The sequence below is a fragment of the Dysidea avara genome, chromosome 8, assembly GCF_963678975.1.
Source record: "Dysidea avara chromosome 8, odDysAvar1.4, whole genome shotgun sequence".
Classification (NCBI taxonomy): domain Eukaryota; kingdom Metazoa; phylum Porifera; class Demospongiae; order Dictyoceratida; family Dysideidae; genus Dysidea; species Dysidea avara.
In genome coordinates this window covers 26,858,490-26,875,651 of record NC_089279.1, presented here as the reverse complement: position 1 = coordinate 26,875,651, position 17,162 = coordinate 26,858,490, and the positions used below count along the sequence as shown (strand labels likewise).

The following is a 17,162-nucleotide window of genomic DNA, read 5'->3' as shown; positions in this document are numbered from 1 at the left end:
TTCCCTCCTAACTATACCAAGCGTGTTTGTTGGTACTACTTGCAAAGTAGAGGAAATTAAGCCAATTTTGTAGAGCAACAGAAATCTTGTCATTGACAGGTGGTGTACTAAAGTGATAAATGCTATAGTGGGTTGTAATGAAATCAGTGGTATAGAAATTGGTTGGTTATAGAAAACATGTGTCAGAGACTGTTGGTGGTTAGCTTGCAGCTTTGCCTTGTGATGTAGATACAGAGAATATCTACTTACGTAATGATTAGCAGATTCTTGCATTTCTGCACTTTTATGTTCACGGACTAAACAGTGCTACAAGTCGAGTTTAATTATATTATGGAAGGCACACAGAAATCTTGAGGGAATTCTCTAGATGAGTGCAGACTATTCTTAGAATTCAAGCCCTAGTGCTAAGTTTGTGGTGGTGACTGCTGTAGACAAATCACTGCTCTTCTGTTGGCCTCTGTTTGTATAAATGAAGGTAGCTGCAAGTCAGGAAATGACTGCTGGTTTAGTTTCTGTATTAGTAGCGGTAAAAACTGAACCAACTGATTTACTGGAACATTTGTATAAATAAATATAATATTATACAATATAGTGGTTCTCCATGTTGTCTAATATGAATGGTGTAAAGCTTGTCACTCTTACACCTCCGTTTCTGTTTCTTTGACTTTGACAAGAGAGTCAACTGTTAATTCCTTCCTTCTCAGTTATGTTCAGTCTCTGTGGCTACCTTTTCTGATACAGGGAGCTGTGTAAAAAAAAATTATTTACTAGTGCAGGTGCTGTTATACAGCCAGCATGTATTCAAATGGCAGTTACAATCTGTAGGGTGGGGTTGAGCAGGGATGAAGTCACATGTACATTTAAAAAAAATAAGCAATTCAAAATTAATATTGACCACACTTAAGGAAGTCCAACAATGTTGGAAAGTTATGGTGGCAACTGCTGTTTCATTAGGTCCGTTAATTTTTCAATCTAATAGCTATCAGCTCTTGGCAAGGAAGAGTGGTATTGCAGGCTACCATGACGCTGTTGCATTCTACAATGTGAAATCTGGATAGCTGTAATAATTGTGGTCTTATGTTTTAATATGATGTAATGTTACTAACGTTAAAAGTGATGAAGCTACATTGTTCATGTACCTCTTAACCTGTTGTCCAATAGGTGTTGGAGTGGTAGGCTGTAGGATGAAGTGTGGTATAATGGTTGTAGTCATGTTTACATAATGTATGTATTATTGAAAATTTCAGAAAGTGCATAGTTAACAAAGATATCCACTCACAATGTCACATACCTGAATTGATGGTGGTTTAATGGTGACATCATCAGAAAAAGATTCACGGGTGGGATGATCACTTCTAGTGGACTACTTTGGCTGATGCATTGAGCTATATATAAACAAAACTATACGTAAATATATTTTATATTTATTAGCAACTCTTACATTGCACACCTCAAGTAGTGGATGGTCAGATTCAGGCTGATTCTACGTGGTCAGTGATGGAAAATGCTATCAGGTCCTTTTGTATCATCTTTACTTGCTTGATTGTCAATATTGCAATAAATGTCACTGAGACAAACATTGTAGTAATGAGGGGCCAGTCTTTAAAGGTTGATCACAATAGCAACCTAGTCCCAATATCTGCCAGCTAGACACCACCCCAGTGTGTCTGTTGGTACTTCTGGCAAGGGTAGAGGAAATGTAAAGCAGTGGAATTCTTGTCATTATCTTGGTTGGTGCCCAACCACAGTAGACAGTGTGGTAAGGTACATCAACGTTATTGTCAAATTGATGTTCAGTCTCTTTGGTTACCTTTGCTGAAACTTGTCAAAAGCAAATTATTTGCTAGCGCAGCAGATCACACATAATTTGTTGAGTAGTATCACCAACATGTGTACATACATATGGTAGCCAAAATCTGTGTGGGAACAGTTAATTGTTATGTCACCATATCAGAGGTGATGAAGTCAATCAAATATTAACCTCTCAGCCTGTGTCTGTTTACTTTGAACATCACACAACACTGAAGTACAAGTGCAAGAGTTTTTTAGTAGTAAAATGCAAAATATAATTCAGTGAAGACATGTTAGTATAGTATATTAAATACCTGATAGCTATCAGCTCTTGTTAAATTGGTGGAGGTGACTTCTGATGATAGTGTTGTGTCACTAACATTAAAAGTGATGAAGACAGTTCAAAGCACATTATTTTTGTACCTCTCAACCTGGAGCTGTACATCACATGATGTTGAAGTAGCAAGCTATATACAAAATACGAAATATAACTCAGTAGAAGGCATATAGTATTAGTAAATTTATTGTTACATACCTGATAGCTATCGGTACTCCCAGAGGATGAGATGACTTGTTCCAATGATTTGTCACTATATAAATAGCACTACAATGATGGAGTTAACATTTCCTCTCAACCTGTACTTGTCCACTTTGAATATGGTTGGTGAACAACACCAACAGATCTTTGTGTATCATCTGTCGTATTCACGTAATTGTTGATGTTACAGTCAATGTCATTCAGAGAAATGATGAGCAAGTTAGAAAATAGAAACCAATTTTGCAAAGCAACAGAATCTTGTTGGACTTCATCTATGTTCATTGCAGATGTTGTACCAAAACAATAAAGGTGTTATCGTCAATGTTGTGTCTTAGTGTTAATAAAATCAGTGACATAAACTTATGGGTACCGGGTGAAGAAAAAGTGTGCCAGGGGCTTAGATGTGTAGCCAGTGAGCTTGGAGCATTGATTTGTGAGACATGGATGATGTACAATATGTTTCTTGCCTTCTGCACTTTGTATACTGATTGTAATATATGTGCATATTTAGAAATTGAATGAGAGTTTTTTTTTTGCTGTGACTCAACAGGATCAAGCCTTGTAGTGCTAAGTTTGTGGTGATGGCTACAGTACACAATTCACAGTCTACCTTGCTCCTCTGTATTTCTGATAGTGGCTAAATGCAGTGAGACTGCAAGTCTGGAAATAACTGCTTTTGTTTCTTTATCGATGATGATAAAAAACTATGTCAAAACCTCACACTACTTGTGTATATATGGTTTCCCTTGCTGTTGTGATGTAAAAGCTTGTCACATGTAGGTTGCTGTATCTTTTTAATTGTTGTGTTGACTGCTATTCCTGGAACTGTTCCTTCAGCATTTTGTGAAGTGCATTGATTATCAGATAGTCCAGTGTGAAATCAGATACAAATGTACCAATTCATGCTATTACTGTTTGATGTACTTATATTACCCTCACAAAGAACATATTAGTGGTATGTTGGGGGCAGTTTCCTTAGATATCCTTGCCTTATATCCAAGAAAGTATTACAAATATTATGTAATAAGCTTCACCTGTTGCTGATGGTGATGGACATGAAGCTTTAACAAACACTGCAAAAGTTCATGGTACCAATGAAGCACTTAGACTTGGGCTTCATGGTATGAAAGCAATGGAGTGGGCAATAATTCAAAGCCTGATGAAGACTATCAATATGTGTGGGATGCATTCTTACTTTTGGGAAGACAAATGAAGATCCGCTGCAGCGGTTATCTGTGCTGGGACCATCTAGGTCCTGTCCCTGGACTCTAGAGTGTGCCTTTGCGACCATCCTAGCATACCTTTGCAACCACCCAAGTGTGCTTTTCGGTACTACTGGCAAGAGTAGAGGTATAAAACCTATATTGTAATGCAGCAAATTTTCTCATTGACTTTGCTAGTGTGGTCACATCAATGTTGTTGTTGTTGCATAATACTTAGTAATTTCCTGGGCTGTGCTTGGTTATGTTAACAGGTGCTAGCTGTTAATATGCAGCCATAGAGTGTCAGTAATACTGGTATGGTAATTAAAAGAATGATTTCAACATAGTTCTGTTTCTGATCCTCAGTACAGCACAGAGAGCTTACAAAATAATTTATATGGTTACTTAGTTCAGTTGTTTGGGTTCTACTACAGATACTAACTTACGCACAACACTATTAGCACATCATACAAAGTTGTCAACTGTAAGAAAACAATGACAGATACATTTTTAAACAACAAATTATTTTATGAATTTCCGTATGATTTCTTGTGGAGGGGCAATTCCATGTAGGTCAATGTTTCATCCCGGTAGCCAACTCCACTGTGGTGTCCTGATGCACACTGCTGGACCAGATGTGCACACCTTGCTGTCACATAATTGCAAGAATCAAGTTTTCCTCCAGCATTACGTTTAAACTGGCTAAAAAGGCTCTCAACTGCAGAGCCAGATATTCTCAATGGAGACACAAAATAACCAGGATGTTTTGCAAAAAAATCTTTACAGAATGCTCTAAAGCTGTAAACATCGATGCATAGCAAGTCCCAGGCTATATAAAAGTGTTAGTATAGATTGTTTGTAAAAAAATTGACTAATTTACTTTGCCATGACAAAAAAGACTTCTGATTCGATGAAACATGTGGATAGTCCGAATCTAAAGTGTTATAAATATGACCGTATGTAAGTATAATATGTAATATCAATTGTTTACCTTCCTCAAGTAGTGTAGACAGCCATGAGGTAAAATATTTATACCCATCATCGATGTTCTGTAACACAGGAGAATCCATATTGTCTACTTTATCATGTGATAGAAATCCACTTTCAAATAGCTTGTGACATGCTTGCAGATACTCCCAAGTTTCATTAGTAGTATCGGAATCAGCTGGCAGTGGGTCTTGATTGGTGTACCAAAACAATTCTCCCAGGACTTGCTCTTGCTGTAATACTACTTAAAAGTAAATACAGTGTACAAGGAAATTTACCTGCATGATCTTGGCTGGTGAAACGTTGAGTTTAGTCCAAGAATCCCTAACAACATGGACCTCTTTCAAACGTGGCACCATCCTGGTCAGATTCTGTTTAGCCCGGCTTACTTCTCGTTGGTACATAGCTATAATGGAATTCCATCCAAAAACACCATGATGTTGGCCACGTTTGAACAGTTTTGTTCCACCACTCTTGGAGGAAAAGAGCACATTAATCATATTTTTGAGCTATACAAATAAAAAGAAAAACAAATGAATATTATACGATTCATTAATTATGACTGGATTTGCAAAACGGAACCGGTTTCACACACAAAATTTGACCAATTTTGTAATTTGCATTCAGCTGTCTGAAATTTTTCATGTCCAGCATGTTTGGCTACATGTTGATACAAAAAAACACCTTAACCAGATTGAAGGGTTGACTGTGAGTACAGGTTGTTTACTTGCATGTAAAATGTGTGGAAAAGTACCTTTTCACAAATCCAGTTACAATTTTTAATACAAATTACCTGGTGAGTAGGGCATATCATCCAATAGATAAGCCACGGAGGATTGAAAGGATTAACCATCCACGGTTTGACTTCATATACATCATTACTGGCAGTATCAGATATCACTGAATAAGCACCAGAATGTCCATGACTTAACTTAATGGTGGTAAGGTTGGCAGGACTACCATCGCAGACAATCAAGCTGGTTCTCAACCCACAAGTCTGGAAAAGATGTACTGTTTCTAACACACACGACAATATAAACTGTGCATCCACTGATTCCTTTGATGTAAAGTAGGGCCCTACAATGTCGTAGCTGCTGGTGAGATCTCGCCATAAGAACTGAAGTATGTAGGAAGTCTGGCCTGGTGAATCCGGTTCCTTCAAAACTCTGTAGATGTCATTAAGGGACGACATGTCCTTGTTAGTCATAGCCAACCCAGAAAGTTTATGACTCCTGGAATTCCATATTAGCTGGCATGCCACCTTCACCTCATCAAATATCATTACACCATCACTCTGCGGCTTGCGTTTCCCTAGTAAGTATATTAATAGTCAAACTGGTATGACAAAACAGAAAAGTTGAACTACCTTGTTTCTCACATTCTGCTTTAAACATTACATACCGAGCCACCTGATCTGCAATACACTGGTTACTTACACCAGGTTCATGTAAAAACGTTCCAGTGTACGATTGCAGTGTAGACCGCGACGGAAGTTGAAGAATTTTGAAACTTTTCAGAGCTTCGTATGCAGCAGGACTTCGGGTAAAAATAGCCAACGCTAAATAAAACACACAAATTAGAATTTAACTTATTACTGCAATATCAAACATACCAATCCTAATTGTGATCATGCTCCACTGGTTACTCTGTTTTCCAGTTACTAAAACACAATATAGATCACTGATATAAGTGTCATGTTTTGCCTCTAGATACTCACCATTTCTATCTTGATCTACTTTAAACTGAGCTAGTTGTTGTCGTTTATCTATTGTCCACACCTCTCTTATTTGTGTGCCTACCCCATGATTATCTCCTTCAGCAAAAACCTTCTCCAATTCAGCCTTATCTACTTCTTCAACTTTATTTAAAATTGCACACATCTCTTCGTGTTGCTCATCTGCCAGTGTTATTTCGGTCCTTTCACATTTGGTAGCTTTATTTTATCATTGTTTCTCTCTGTGAGGGCGTTTTGCTTTCGTTTAGACTGGCTAGCTGGAGACATAAAAGACAGTTTGGCTTTTGAAGATGGAAGCTGTCGTTTTATTTTCTTGGATGGGCTTTCTGACACTGTGAGCTTTCGCCTAGAATTAAGACAATTCTTCATGCATTTACAAGAAGGACACATCACTTCTTTAGCAAATTTATCTGCTAAGGGTGCATTTGATGGAAGCTTATACCAATGTGCACAGTTTACGGAATCTACACGTTGGTAGGGAGCTATAGAATATCGCACACATCGTAGGTTGTAGCGAATTACTTTGTGATAATATTCTTCATACAGGTCCCACTCAATGCCGGGGCAAAATTTGTAAGATGACTGGTCTGAAAACATATTACACAGTTCATGGACTTCTTCATCAGTGCTTACTGATCCAGACTGAATAACAACACCTAGAACATTCACCACATACTCCTGGTCCTTGATTATCAAATGAATCCTGGATGTATGCCCAAAAGGAGGATGGTGGTGCATCTCTCGCTGCGTAATAGTTAAAATTGGCTGTCTATCTTTACTGGAAAAGCCTATTACAAATGCTAAATCTTCAAATTCCTTTTCCAGCTGAAGGCAGAGTCGATCCAATTGTAGCATACTGTCACTTCTCGTCGTCTGAGACATCTCTTTAAAAATTGTTTCTGTCGATAGTTCCGTTTCCATTTGGCCACTTTCCTCGCCTCTTCGCCTCTATCGTTTTCTTCACCTCTATGGTCTTCCTCGTCTCTATCTTCTTCCTTGCCCAAGTCCTCGTCTCTATCGTCTTCCTCGCCTCTATCTTCCCCCTTGCCCAAGTCCTTGCCTCTATCGTCTTCCTCACCTCTATCTCCCTCCTTGTCCAAGTCCTCGTATCTGTCGTCTTTCTCGCCTCTACGCACAAAAAGCCTCGAAGTTGCTGGAAAAGCATACGCACGATTGGGCGTAACGGATTCCGCCATGTGAGAATTCTTGCTTGAACACTTATCTTCTTCTCCACACTACTGCAAACGATATTCAACAATACGGCTGCACTGGCGCATGAAGCAGACGTGACGATCACAGTAATTTTTCACCTGTATGGTATTCGATAATTTACAAAGGTTTACGGAGAGAAGCCCTTTGAATCACGCCGAATCATTTGTAACGGCTCTGTATTGCGTTAGATACTCTCCTCTCCCATTATTAACTCTTGGTTTTATCCTTAGTTTTGGGCAAAAAAAATAGTACCCCTGGGGCACAAATCGAGTAAATACAGTACATACATATTTAGATTCAGTAATGTTACAAGCTGTGTACTGTACACCCTCATCCAGGCTTTAATAGATGCTGCAAAAGCTTGTGACGCCAATGAAGCACATAGATGCCAAATAGACTTGGGTTTCATGGTAAAGGCAATGGAGTGGGCAATGATCTAAAGCCTGATGAAGACCATCATGCATACTTTTGGGTAGATAAAACTAGTGTATCGGTTTTGATTAAATCAAGGCCGATGTTAATCTCCACTGCGCTGTGTAGTATAATGATGTGGGGGAGGCTAGACATAAGTTATTTGGCATTTTAATTAAGTTATGTGTTAATGGTTTAGCGGTGACTACAAGCCATGCCCATAATAAACTGTCAGGGTTTAGGCCATGCCCAACAATAAACTGAGGTTTTTAGGTTTCTATGTAGTGCCAGCCACTTGTCTCAACTGTATAGCAGTAGTAAAATGTACTTAAAACCTGTTTACCATGAGTAACTTTTACTTGTGGTATAGCTGTATATCAATGGTTATGTCACTAATATGAGCCATTTAATAATGATGAGGATGAGTGTTAGTGTTATTAGTGTATATCGGATCGGTTATCGGTATCGGCTAATTCTGTTGCTTAATATCGGTTATCGGAATAATCGGCTAATTTGGATATTGGTGCAACACTAGATAAAACAAGGATCCACTGCAGTAGCCACCTGTACTGAAGTCCTATCAGAGAGATTAGCACTGCAGAGTTTGTCTTTCTAAAAGTCCTACTGTTGTTCTGCTAAGAGGTTGTCTTTTTTGCCTTTTTTCACTGGTATCTTCATAGGCATCAACTGTTTTTGCCTCTGCTAACACACTGCACCTAACACACTGCACCTTCTTGTGATTATTGTCTCATCTTGCTGATAACTGATCTCTATACCCAGTTTTGTTCAGATGTTCCAAGTCAGTTGTCGTTCTCCTATATTCCCATGCCTTTTGTTGGAAGGTGATTGGTATCTGCAGCTGTACTTAGAATTTGAGCACATGCTGGATGTACACAAGCTGCATACTTCAAAAGAGACTATATTCTGTCTCTTTGAGTAACCAATACCAAGATTTCATAATATTAGAAGAGGGAGAGTATCAAACGCTCAGTATATCCTGTACAAACACACTGCTACAAGTTCACTTTTTGATTAAATCAATGCCTCTCCTAGTATGGAAAGACATTGATTGGTGTGTAATTCAAATCTACTGGTAAGAGAGAACTGTTGATAGGTGATGAATATGGTGAAGACTCTATTCTACATAACTGAGTAAGGTGTTGATACTGTACTAGTGGCAGTGTGTTTGATAAATGCATCTCAGTTTAGATACTCTCTCTTACTACTATATTATGAACTCTTGCTAATACTTCGTACACAAAGTTGTGTCCTCATTAATGTTCACAGATATTACTTATTATCCATATTGTACGTGTTTAATGGTGTTGTTGTGTTAGGATGGGACAGTGGATGGGCTACCATTGTGGGCTGTTGTGTACTTTTGTCTGAGGTGTGGCGACCTGCAAGCCGCTACTGATGCTGTCAGTGGTGTACAGTAAGTCTCTCTGTGTGTAGTGTGTGTGTGTGTGTTTGTATGTGTGTGTGTATTGCATGTGTGCATATGTAAGAGTGTGTGTGCGTGTGTGTGTGTGTCTGTTACTGTATGTGAGCTGATGATGATATCATTTGCTACTCTTGATAACTACATCAGTTACCTGATGACTGTTCATCCACCAAGATCTGTGAAGCTCATTGTACAGTATAGTATACCTATACATACAGCAACATCCCATTTCTTTACTACTCTTAATTTTACAACAGGTCAACATGTAGTGACTTTGCTGGTTATCTACAAGAGTACCAACAAAGTGAAGACAGGCAACTCTCTCCAACAACACTAGCACGGCTACAGACAATGTACAAGCGTTCAGTCCGCAGCAGTCAGGACCCATTCAAGAGAGCTGTTTACTGTATTGTTGGAAGATGTAACCTTCAGGATGATCACAGCAATGTAATTGTGAAGACTGATGATTATATGTGGTTGAAGGTAATTCTGTGTGATTGTTTAGATACAAACTTGAGAGCTTAAGATTGTGTATGTAAACATTTTTGTTCCTGTGTTTGGGTTTGAAGTGTTTAGATAAACTAATGTATCCTAGTAAACAGCCCTTTTATTTATGCACAGAACTTTGCTATAAAACAACTTATATCTACTCTAATAGAACAGACACCTGGATAGATATTGCTATAATTGAATAGTCACTTTTGCATTGAAGTGTTTGGGTAGTGGATAACTAAGTATTGTATCTTTAAGTAGAACCTGAACCCCCAAGTAGTAACTTAAGGGTCGGGTAAGTGAACCACACAAGCTCCTACACTAGTGGCTCATACACATATTTAGGTGAACATTCTATGAGAATGCTGTGAAAGTAAGAGCCGTCTGACTCTCTCAGCTAGAACCTGCATAGTTTGAATATTTAGCTTGACTGGTTGTCACCATAAAAGCATGAATGATACAGTGAGGCCTCTACCTGTGTACCATTTAATCACAAAAAATGTTCGGACTGTTCATACACAACTCTGTTCTAACACTCTAATACAACACACACTTTCTCACATCAACTGTTAACAAAATACTCTAATACAACAGTCACTTTTATTTTGATAATAGCTGATTTGATTTTAGATAATCCTAGTGCTTAAAATATATGTGGTAATAGCAGTGAATAGTGATGTAGTTGCGCCATACTGATGAAGAGGTTTGTAATTGAGCTAGTCTTTAGTGTGGAGTCATTTAATGGACACTAATACAACACCAATCTATAGGTAACAGGTGAATCTTAATGTGATCATATTTTTTCCATGCACACACACAGCTAAGTCAGCTGCACTTTGACCAAGGAGCTATGGTGCCTGCTAGCAAGTCTTCTGACACTCTTACACTATTTCAACTACAGAAGCTGTTACTGGAAGATTATGGTGAGTAGATAAAATGGAAGTCATACTGTAGTTTTCAGACCAGACAGCTATAGGCTGGCTGTGGGCATGCCCCTGTTTTCCTGAACTTGTGTTATTGGGGCTGGAACAAAGCTTCAGAAACTTTGGAGGTTTCCTTCGAAGGTAGTTTATTTCTCCTAAGCTTTGTAACCATGGATACTGACATGTCTAATCAATAAAAAGCTACGTGTTTCTGGAAGCATGGAACTATTGTTGGTATATTTGCAGTCTAAGCAGTTGTACTAGAGCCTGTGCTACAGCTGCAACACAAAGTGTGAGTGTTTACCCATCAGTTATGTAAGTACTAACATGACATAATCAGCAAAGCTTTGAAACTTCTAAGTAGCTTTCTTGCAAGAAGCTTCAGATGTATAATAATCTTAATCACAATGCTTTGTTTGGATATAAATGAAGCCCATTCCTTATACAGGTTCAATTACTCTAATAGAACATATAGCTGTTGACAAAATATTCTAATAGAACAGTCACTCTGTGGGAGTACATAGATAATCATGGTTTAGTGTTTGTATGAAGTCCATTGTAAGCCTAATATATTGGTCCCTCACTATTAAATTGGTTACTATTTCAGGAGAGGGTCACTTCAATGCTACACATAATCCATACCTCTACTTCCAAGTGTTGTTACTGTCTCAACAGTTTGAATCAGTAAGTGATGTTTATTTTGTGTTTGTGTAGATATTTTATTTCATTGTGGTTATTGATTGTAACCATGGAGATGATACTATACCTGTGATGAATATCAAAAGTGCTGCATACCACAGCAAACTGTGGTATCATACAGTACGGTAGTTTTTTTTTAGGTATCCGGAGGTTTGGGTCTTTCTGGCCAAAAAATCACCAGCTTCACAATACCATCCTGATGGTTTGGCAGTATTGGTTAGGTGTAACCAAGCCCAAAAGTGCCTTCAATACGACCCTAAATGCTTCCAATAGATTGTTACAGGATTTTAAAATATATATATATATATATATATAAATATAGGAATTTTCTACTGACTAACAGCCTTCAGGCAAGCATAACTCAATAATAGTTAAGGCTACAGGTTTGATTTTTTCACTGTTTGATGTTACTTCGTCCCGAAATGTGCCTTTTAGAATACCACAGTATGTACAATGCACGCATCATGGACTTACCTTTGTCCTCTCATTTCTTTTTTCTGACTGCCTAAGGTGTCGATTCACGGTAGCGTGATACACGACAGCGCAATGCATGGCTTCCTATTTGTAGACGGGAATTGTCCGTATTTTTTGTGGTGACTGCATTGATTGCAGAGGCGTTTCTGATACTGGTCTTCGTTAGTAGCGCTGTATAATGAGCTGAACAAAGCTGAAGCGAAGCATAGCTTCGAAGTGTAGTTTCACTTTTGATCCAGTTATTGATAACTGGGGAGTGCATTCAGACTCTGGCGTCATCCTTTTCTTTGATGTGGTATGTGTGGGTTCACCAGTCACAGTAATGTTACAAAAAAGTAAACATAAGGAAAAATAGTTCAATTAGGGATCATAAGTAGGGAAACAAGGGAAGTTGCCTACACCTGCAGATATACTAGTGAACATTTAATCCCTAATTCAGTCTTGGGTATAGAGTTTAAAGTTCACTAGTATATCTGCAGGTGTAGGCGACCTCCCTTGTTTCCCTACTTTTTTCTATGATCCCTAATCGAACTTAAAATCCTATTTTTTCCTTATACTTGTACATATATTAGTGAAATACCACCGTTTGTGGCTACACTTAAAATAGCTTCCCATAAAGTCCTTACCAAAACAGTAACAGTAAACAAGTCTCTTATTAACAAGTGTCTAAATCAACCAACAATTATTTACCTGAGCTACTGAGTGGTGATCATTGATGAAGTTTTATTAGTCATTATCCCACTAGGGACCTGTAAAGAAGGCTACTGATAGTTTGTGTAGCAGGGAGTCAGAAACATGTTATTAAAACTGTTAAATACAGAAAAAAGAAAGAAACCCATACCAGGTGTTGACTTGATCCACAGACAGCTTACAGTCTAGGCAAGTCCCTGAGGAACCACACAGCCTGGGATCCAATTTTGTCTACCTTAGTAATCACAAGCAGTTGTGTGTACATATCATAACTGTAAATGTAGTTATAGCGAAAAATGAAACAAACTAAGTATATTAAAACAAGTATAAGAAAAAATTAGGAATTTTGAACTAGAGTAGGGATCAACTAGAATATAGTGCACCAATAAAAAGTACTGTAACAAGTTTGAGTTGGTTTATTATGATAGCCAAATGCTGTAACAAAGGAAGTGATTATCCATACTGTACATTTCCACAGTATGGATATTCACTTCTTTTGTTACAGCAATTTGCTGTCATAATATAGCTTGTTTCAGTAGTTTTTATTAGTGCACTATATTCTATCTATTCTAGTTTAAAATTCCTAATTTTTTCTTATACTTGTTTCTGTTCTTTTTATAGAACTGGTGATCAATCTACGTAACTAGTTTGTTTCATAAAGATGACTTGATGTAGCTGTGGGAAGTCAATCAAAGAAGATGCCATCAATTTTTTCATTGAACATAAGCTGTAATGTTGCACATAGATTGGTGTACAGATATTCTACAACAATTAATTTAATTGATTGATTTATACATCTTATGGTTTAAGACAAGTGTACAGGAAATAAATAATGGGCCTAAACCCAGGGGTACCAAGAAGCTTTAAAGCAGCTGGAGCCCCGGTAAGGCGCACGCACGCACGCACGCACGCACGCACGCACGCACGCACGCACGCACACACACACAAAGAAACAAAACACACACACTTACATCAATTATTAGGTTTAACAGATCTGACAGATCCCACAGTTCTCAGGAGCAAGCATTGAAATTCTGTATGAGCAGGATATTGCAGTTCTGGCAGCTTGATCAAACAGTGACTTAATAGCTCTGGATGGTAACTTGCATGCACAAGATACATTGGCCAGCATTGCAAGTGTAAAGTTCCTAAGCAACCAATCTCAATTGTAACAAGCTGGGCATACAGGTCAGTACAGAATGAAAGACCTTAGTACAAAGAACTTACACACAAAGCAGGCATCAAGAAACGAAAGCGATTAGCTAAACATGCCAACTATAATCAGCCCGTCCCTGTTCTTCTTTGCTAAGACACTAATTCACTGTGAGTGCTATCCCACTAGGGACCTGTGAGAAGGCTAAGAACAAGTTCTTATCCACCTGTCATCTGGAACAGTTCGTTAAACTCAAACACATGAGAAACTAACAATTTGCCAGTGTTCACAGAATGAAATATCTGCTAAGATATGCAAGCAACTAAACCGTGCCTGTTATAGCTAATGTGCCAAAGTAGGGACTTTCCCACTGAGCTATGCTGTAATACCATCATTCATCTCTTGTTTCACTACTTTTTATTGCATAGATCCCTACTTCATTTTTAAATTAACAATTTTTAAAATACTAGTTTGTTTTGCTAGCTACAATGTAACTAGTGACTGTTCGAATAGAATATCACACATGACTGTTGTATTAGGTGACTGTTGTATTAGAGTATATCTCGAGTCAGCCAAGAGGTGTGCAGCTAGCTAGACCAGTAAGGGGTGAGGTCATCTTGTTTACTGTTAAGTAAACAGCTACATTGTTATGAGGTGTGGTCTCCGTACTCCCTATCACTATTAGTCCACCTAGATTTTTAATTGATGAGCGTGGTCATGAACTTATCGTAAATGGGATCCCAATCACGAACTTGCAGATATCAAGCTAGTATAACACTGGGACTGAAGCGCTTCTGAAATCCAGCTCTAAAATAATTCTGTGACGTCTTTATATGTTGCTGAAAGAAAGTATTGATGTGGAAAATTAACTAGAGGTGTACCGATATACCGATACATATTGTATCGGTGGCCGATATAGAAATTTCTACTATATCGGTGGGAGCCAATATTGCTGCTAAAAACCAATATGATGTACCGATATGATATACCGATATACAACTGAACTATCTTGAGGACACTGTCCAATGATCAAGCCACATTATAAACCCTATTATTTAGCTAACATGGGTAGGAAACAGTTGTTATCTTCCTCGTCTAAAAGTGGTATGCCACATGAAGCCATCTAAGTGCATGCATAATCACTGTTTTGTTGTCACAAAGCTTACCAATCATACAACAAACACTCATAGTGATGAGCCTGGGAAAACAGCAATAAGATGAACCAAGAGCACAGCATAAAACAACCAGCCATCTCAGTAATCCGGACTAATCTTGGCAGGGACATGTATTAAAATATTTGTGGATGCCTTATAGTCTGAGTTGTCAATAGAGGCCACACCACCATGGGTAACCAAAGCGTAGCCAATAATCTTAAGACTGTCTTCAGTAGTTAAAAATAAAGCATATGTGGTTCCTCAAATATAAATAGCTACACTTAGTTATATCGGTATATTGGATCGGTATCGTATCGGTTTCAAAATGATTAATCTCTTATCGGTATCGGATCGGTTTAGTTTCTTATATCGGTACACCTCTAAAATTAACACCTCAATATGGTTTCGTTGGATGAAGAAGAAGACAAGCAGTCTGATTGAAGATAAAAGGCGCAGAGAGCCTACACTCGTCGGAACCCCAAAAGGTACATCCCACTGGTGAGTTTGTTATTGTGGCGTAAAATGCTGGCCATTCCCTGCTTTGTTTGGCCTCTAGCTTTGCGACTGGTCAGTGAGGCAGTGAGACTAAAATACGAATTTTGGCAATTTTAAAAAATTCTATACCTGGCCACCTGTAAGTGTTTTGTTATATTTAATGCTATTTTTATATATTTGTTCCGTAAAGGTAATTTTTGTTGCGTAAAATGTCTCTAGGGTGATGTTTAAGGTGGAATTTGCAAAATTTTCTAGACGGTCCCTACTTAAACAGTACTAGTGAAAAGGCACATCTCTGGACGAAGCGATGTTGAAAAGTGAAGAAATCAAGCCTGTAGTTATATCCATTGTTGAGTTATGCTTGGCTGAAGGCATCAGCTAGTCAGAATACAAATTCCATAGAAATAGTTTGGAAGGGTTTGGGGTTGATTTGAAGACATTTTTGGGCTTGGCTGTGCCCAACCAATACTGCCAAGTTGTCATGAAGAGAAATTGAGGCTGGTTTAGGATGATATTTTTGGCTGGAAAAGCCTAGTTCTGCATGATCCCCTACTAAGTATATTAAAATGAAGTCAAATCTAAACAATAAAAACTAGTGAGATGAGAGATGAATGATGTTATTACAACATACCTCTGTGGGAAAATCCCTGCTTAATTTGGCACTGAACTAAATAATTATTTTGACATTAATGTAGGAATTTTCCCACAGAGCTATGTTGCAATACCATCATTTGTGTCTTATCTCAATAGTTTTATTGTTTAGAATTATACTAGCAACTATATGTGACCCACTGAGCAAAAACCGACCGTTTTCGCAAAATTCTACTTTGCTATAAAAACGTATTGAAATAAACTGGATAAAAACATGCATGCTACATAAAAATTTTACTTACATTTTAATCGCTTCGGTATGTACTTTTAAAATCAATAAAACCTATATACTACCAGATTCTTCTGTTCATTGGGAGTAAGAAAAGCTTTATTTCGTGTTTGTACAATATACAGTACGTAAGTTATGGACGTTTATTTACAATGCGGTAGAAATAAAGTTTACCATTGTCATTTAATTGTTGAAATGGCCTTCTTTTCCACACGGAGAAATGCATGGAAACCACTATACCTTGATCGATGTGCCAGTTCATGGTGAACAGATTGAGCCAAACCCCGTCTTCATAACTTGTTCAGTCATGAGTTATGACCGATTAAATTAAGCGCTTGTAATTTATTTGCCGTATTGTTGCTGTTTTTCCTGTTCCAACTGTCTAGCGCTATAACTCCAACACTATTCATCACAAAAGGCTGAAACTTTGGCTATCCACTCGTTTGGTACTATACATAACGGATAAGCAATAAAATGGATGTATGAAAATGGCTGGTTTTGCTCAGCGGGTCACATATGTCTATGTATAATACTTTGTTAAACACTGTGGCTACTGTTTAATGTTGAAAATTAATGTGGCTACTATTCAAGAGTGGCCACTATTTGAGGGCACCATTTATAGTGTAAAGCAGCTCTTACGTGCAGTGACCATTCAGTATATCAAACACAACCTATTAATAGTATGGTGGAGTTAGCATGATGTGCACTAAAAGGGAACAGCAGAAGAAAGCTATGGCCTCCAGATACATGATGTAGAACAACTATTGCACTTTCCTTACAGAAAATATTACTGAATAATACTGTTGCACCCAAGGGTAAGCAGAAGTCCTTAGAACAATCTTGCACTATGGATTCAAGCAAGAGCCACAACATTTATTCAAG

At 38.0% G+C, this 17,162-nt stretch overlaps 2 protein-coding genes and 1 non-coding gene across 3 annotated transcripts in view; 2 read left to right on the top strand and 1 right to left on the bottom strand.

Moving 5' to 3' along the window:
* LOC136262687 (nuclear pore complex protein Nup93-like) overlaps positions 1-17,162 on the top strand; it is a 47,968-nt gene that overhangs the window by 19,768 nt on the left and 11,038 nt on the right. Inside the window, exons 9-12 of the mRNA XM_066057054.1 lie at positions 9,214-9,311; positions 9,578-9,803; positions 10,633-10,735; positions 11,343-11,419. Of these exons, the coding sequence (XP_065913126.1) occupies positions 9,214-9,311; positions 9,578-9,803; positions 10,633-10,735; positions 11,343-11,419 (504 nt within the window). The remainder of the gene's footprint in view (positions 1-9,213; positions 9,312-9,577; positions 9,804-10,632; positions 10,736-11,342; positions 11,420-17,162) is intronic.
* Positions 4,059-6,398, bottom strand: LOC136263668 (uncharacterized). The gene is made up of 8 exons (XM_066058304.1): positions 6,236-6,398; positions 6,131-6,178; positions 5,885-6,076; positions 5,312-5,829; positions 4,797-5,027; positions 4,523-4,751; positions 4,412-4,465; positions 4,059-4,360 (listed from the first exon to the last, which is right to left on the bottom strand). Exons 1-8 carry the CDS (start codon positions 6,396-6,398, stop codon positions 4,059-4,061), a joined length of 1,737 nt encoding a protein of 578 aa, XP_065914376.1.
* Positions 9,425-9,506, top strand: LOC136265277 (small nucleolar RNA SNORD24). The gene has a single exon (XR_010705471.1). It is a non-coding gene; the product is annotated as a small nucleolar RNA SNORD24 (small nucleolar RNA).

What these genes read in the sequence shown, in the direction of transcription:
- LOC136263668 (XM_066058304.1), bottom strand. Translation starts at nt 6,398, where the DNA reads ATGTGTGCAATTTTAAATAAAGTTGAAGAAGTAGATAAGGCTGAATTG. An exon ending in AGTAGATCAAGATAGAAATG is followed by an intron (nt 6,179 to 6,235) that starts GTGAGTATCTAG and finishes ATTGTGTTTTAG; the next exon opens with TAACTGGAAAACAGAGTAAC. An exon ending in GTCTTTTTTGTCATGGCAAA is followed by an intron (nt 4,361 to 4,411) that starts GTAAATTAGTCA and finishes ACTTTTATATAG; the next exon opens with CCTGGGACTTGCTATGCATC.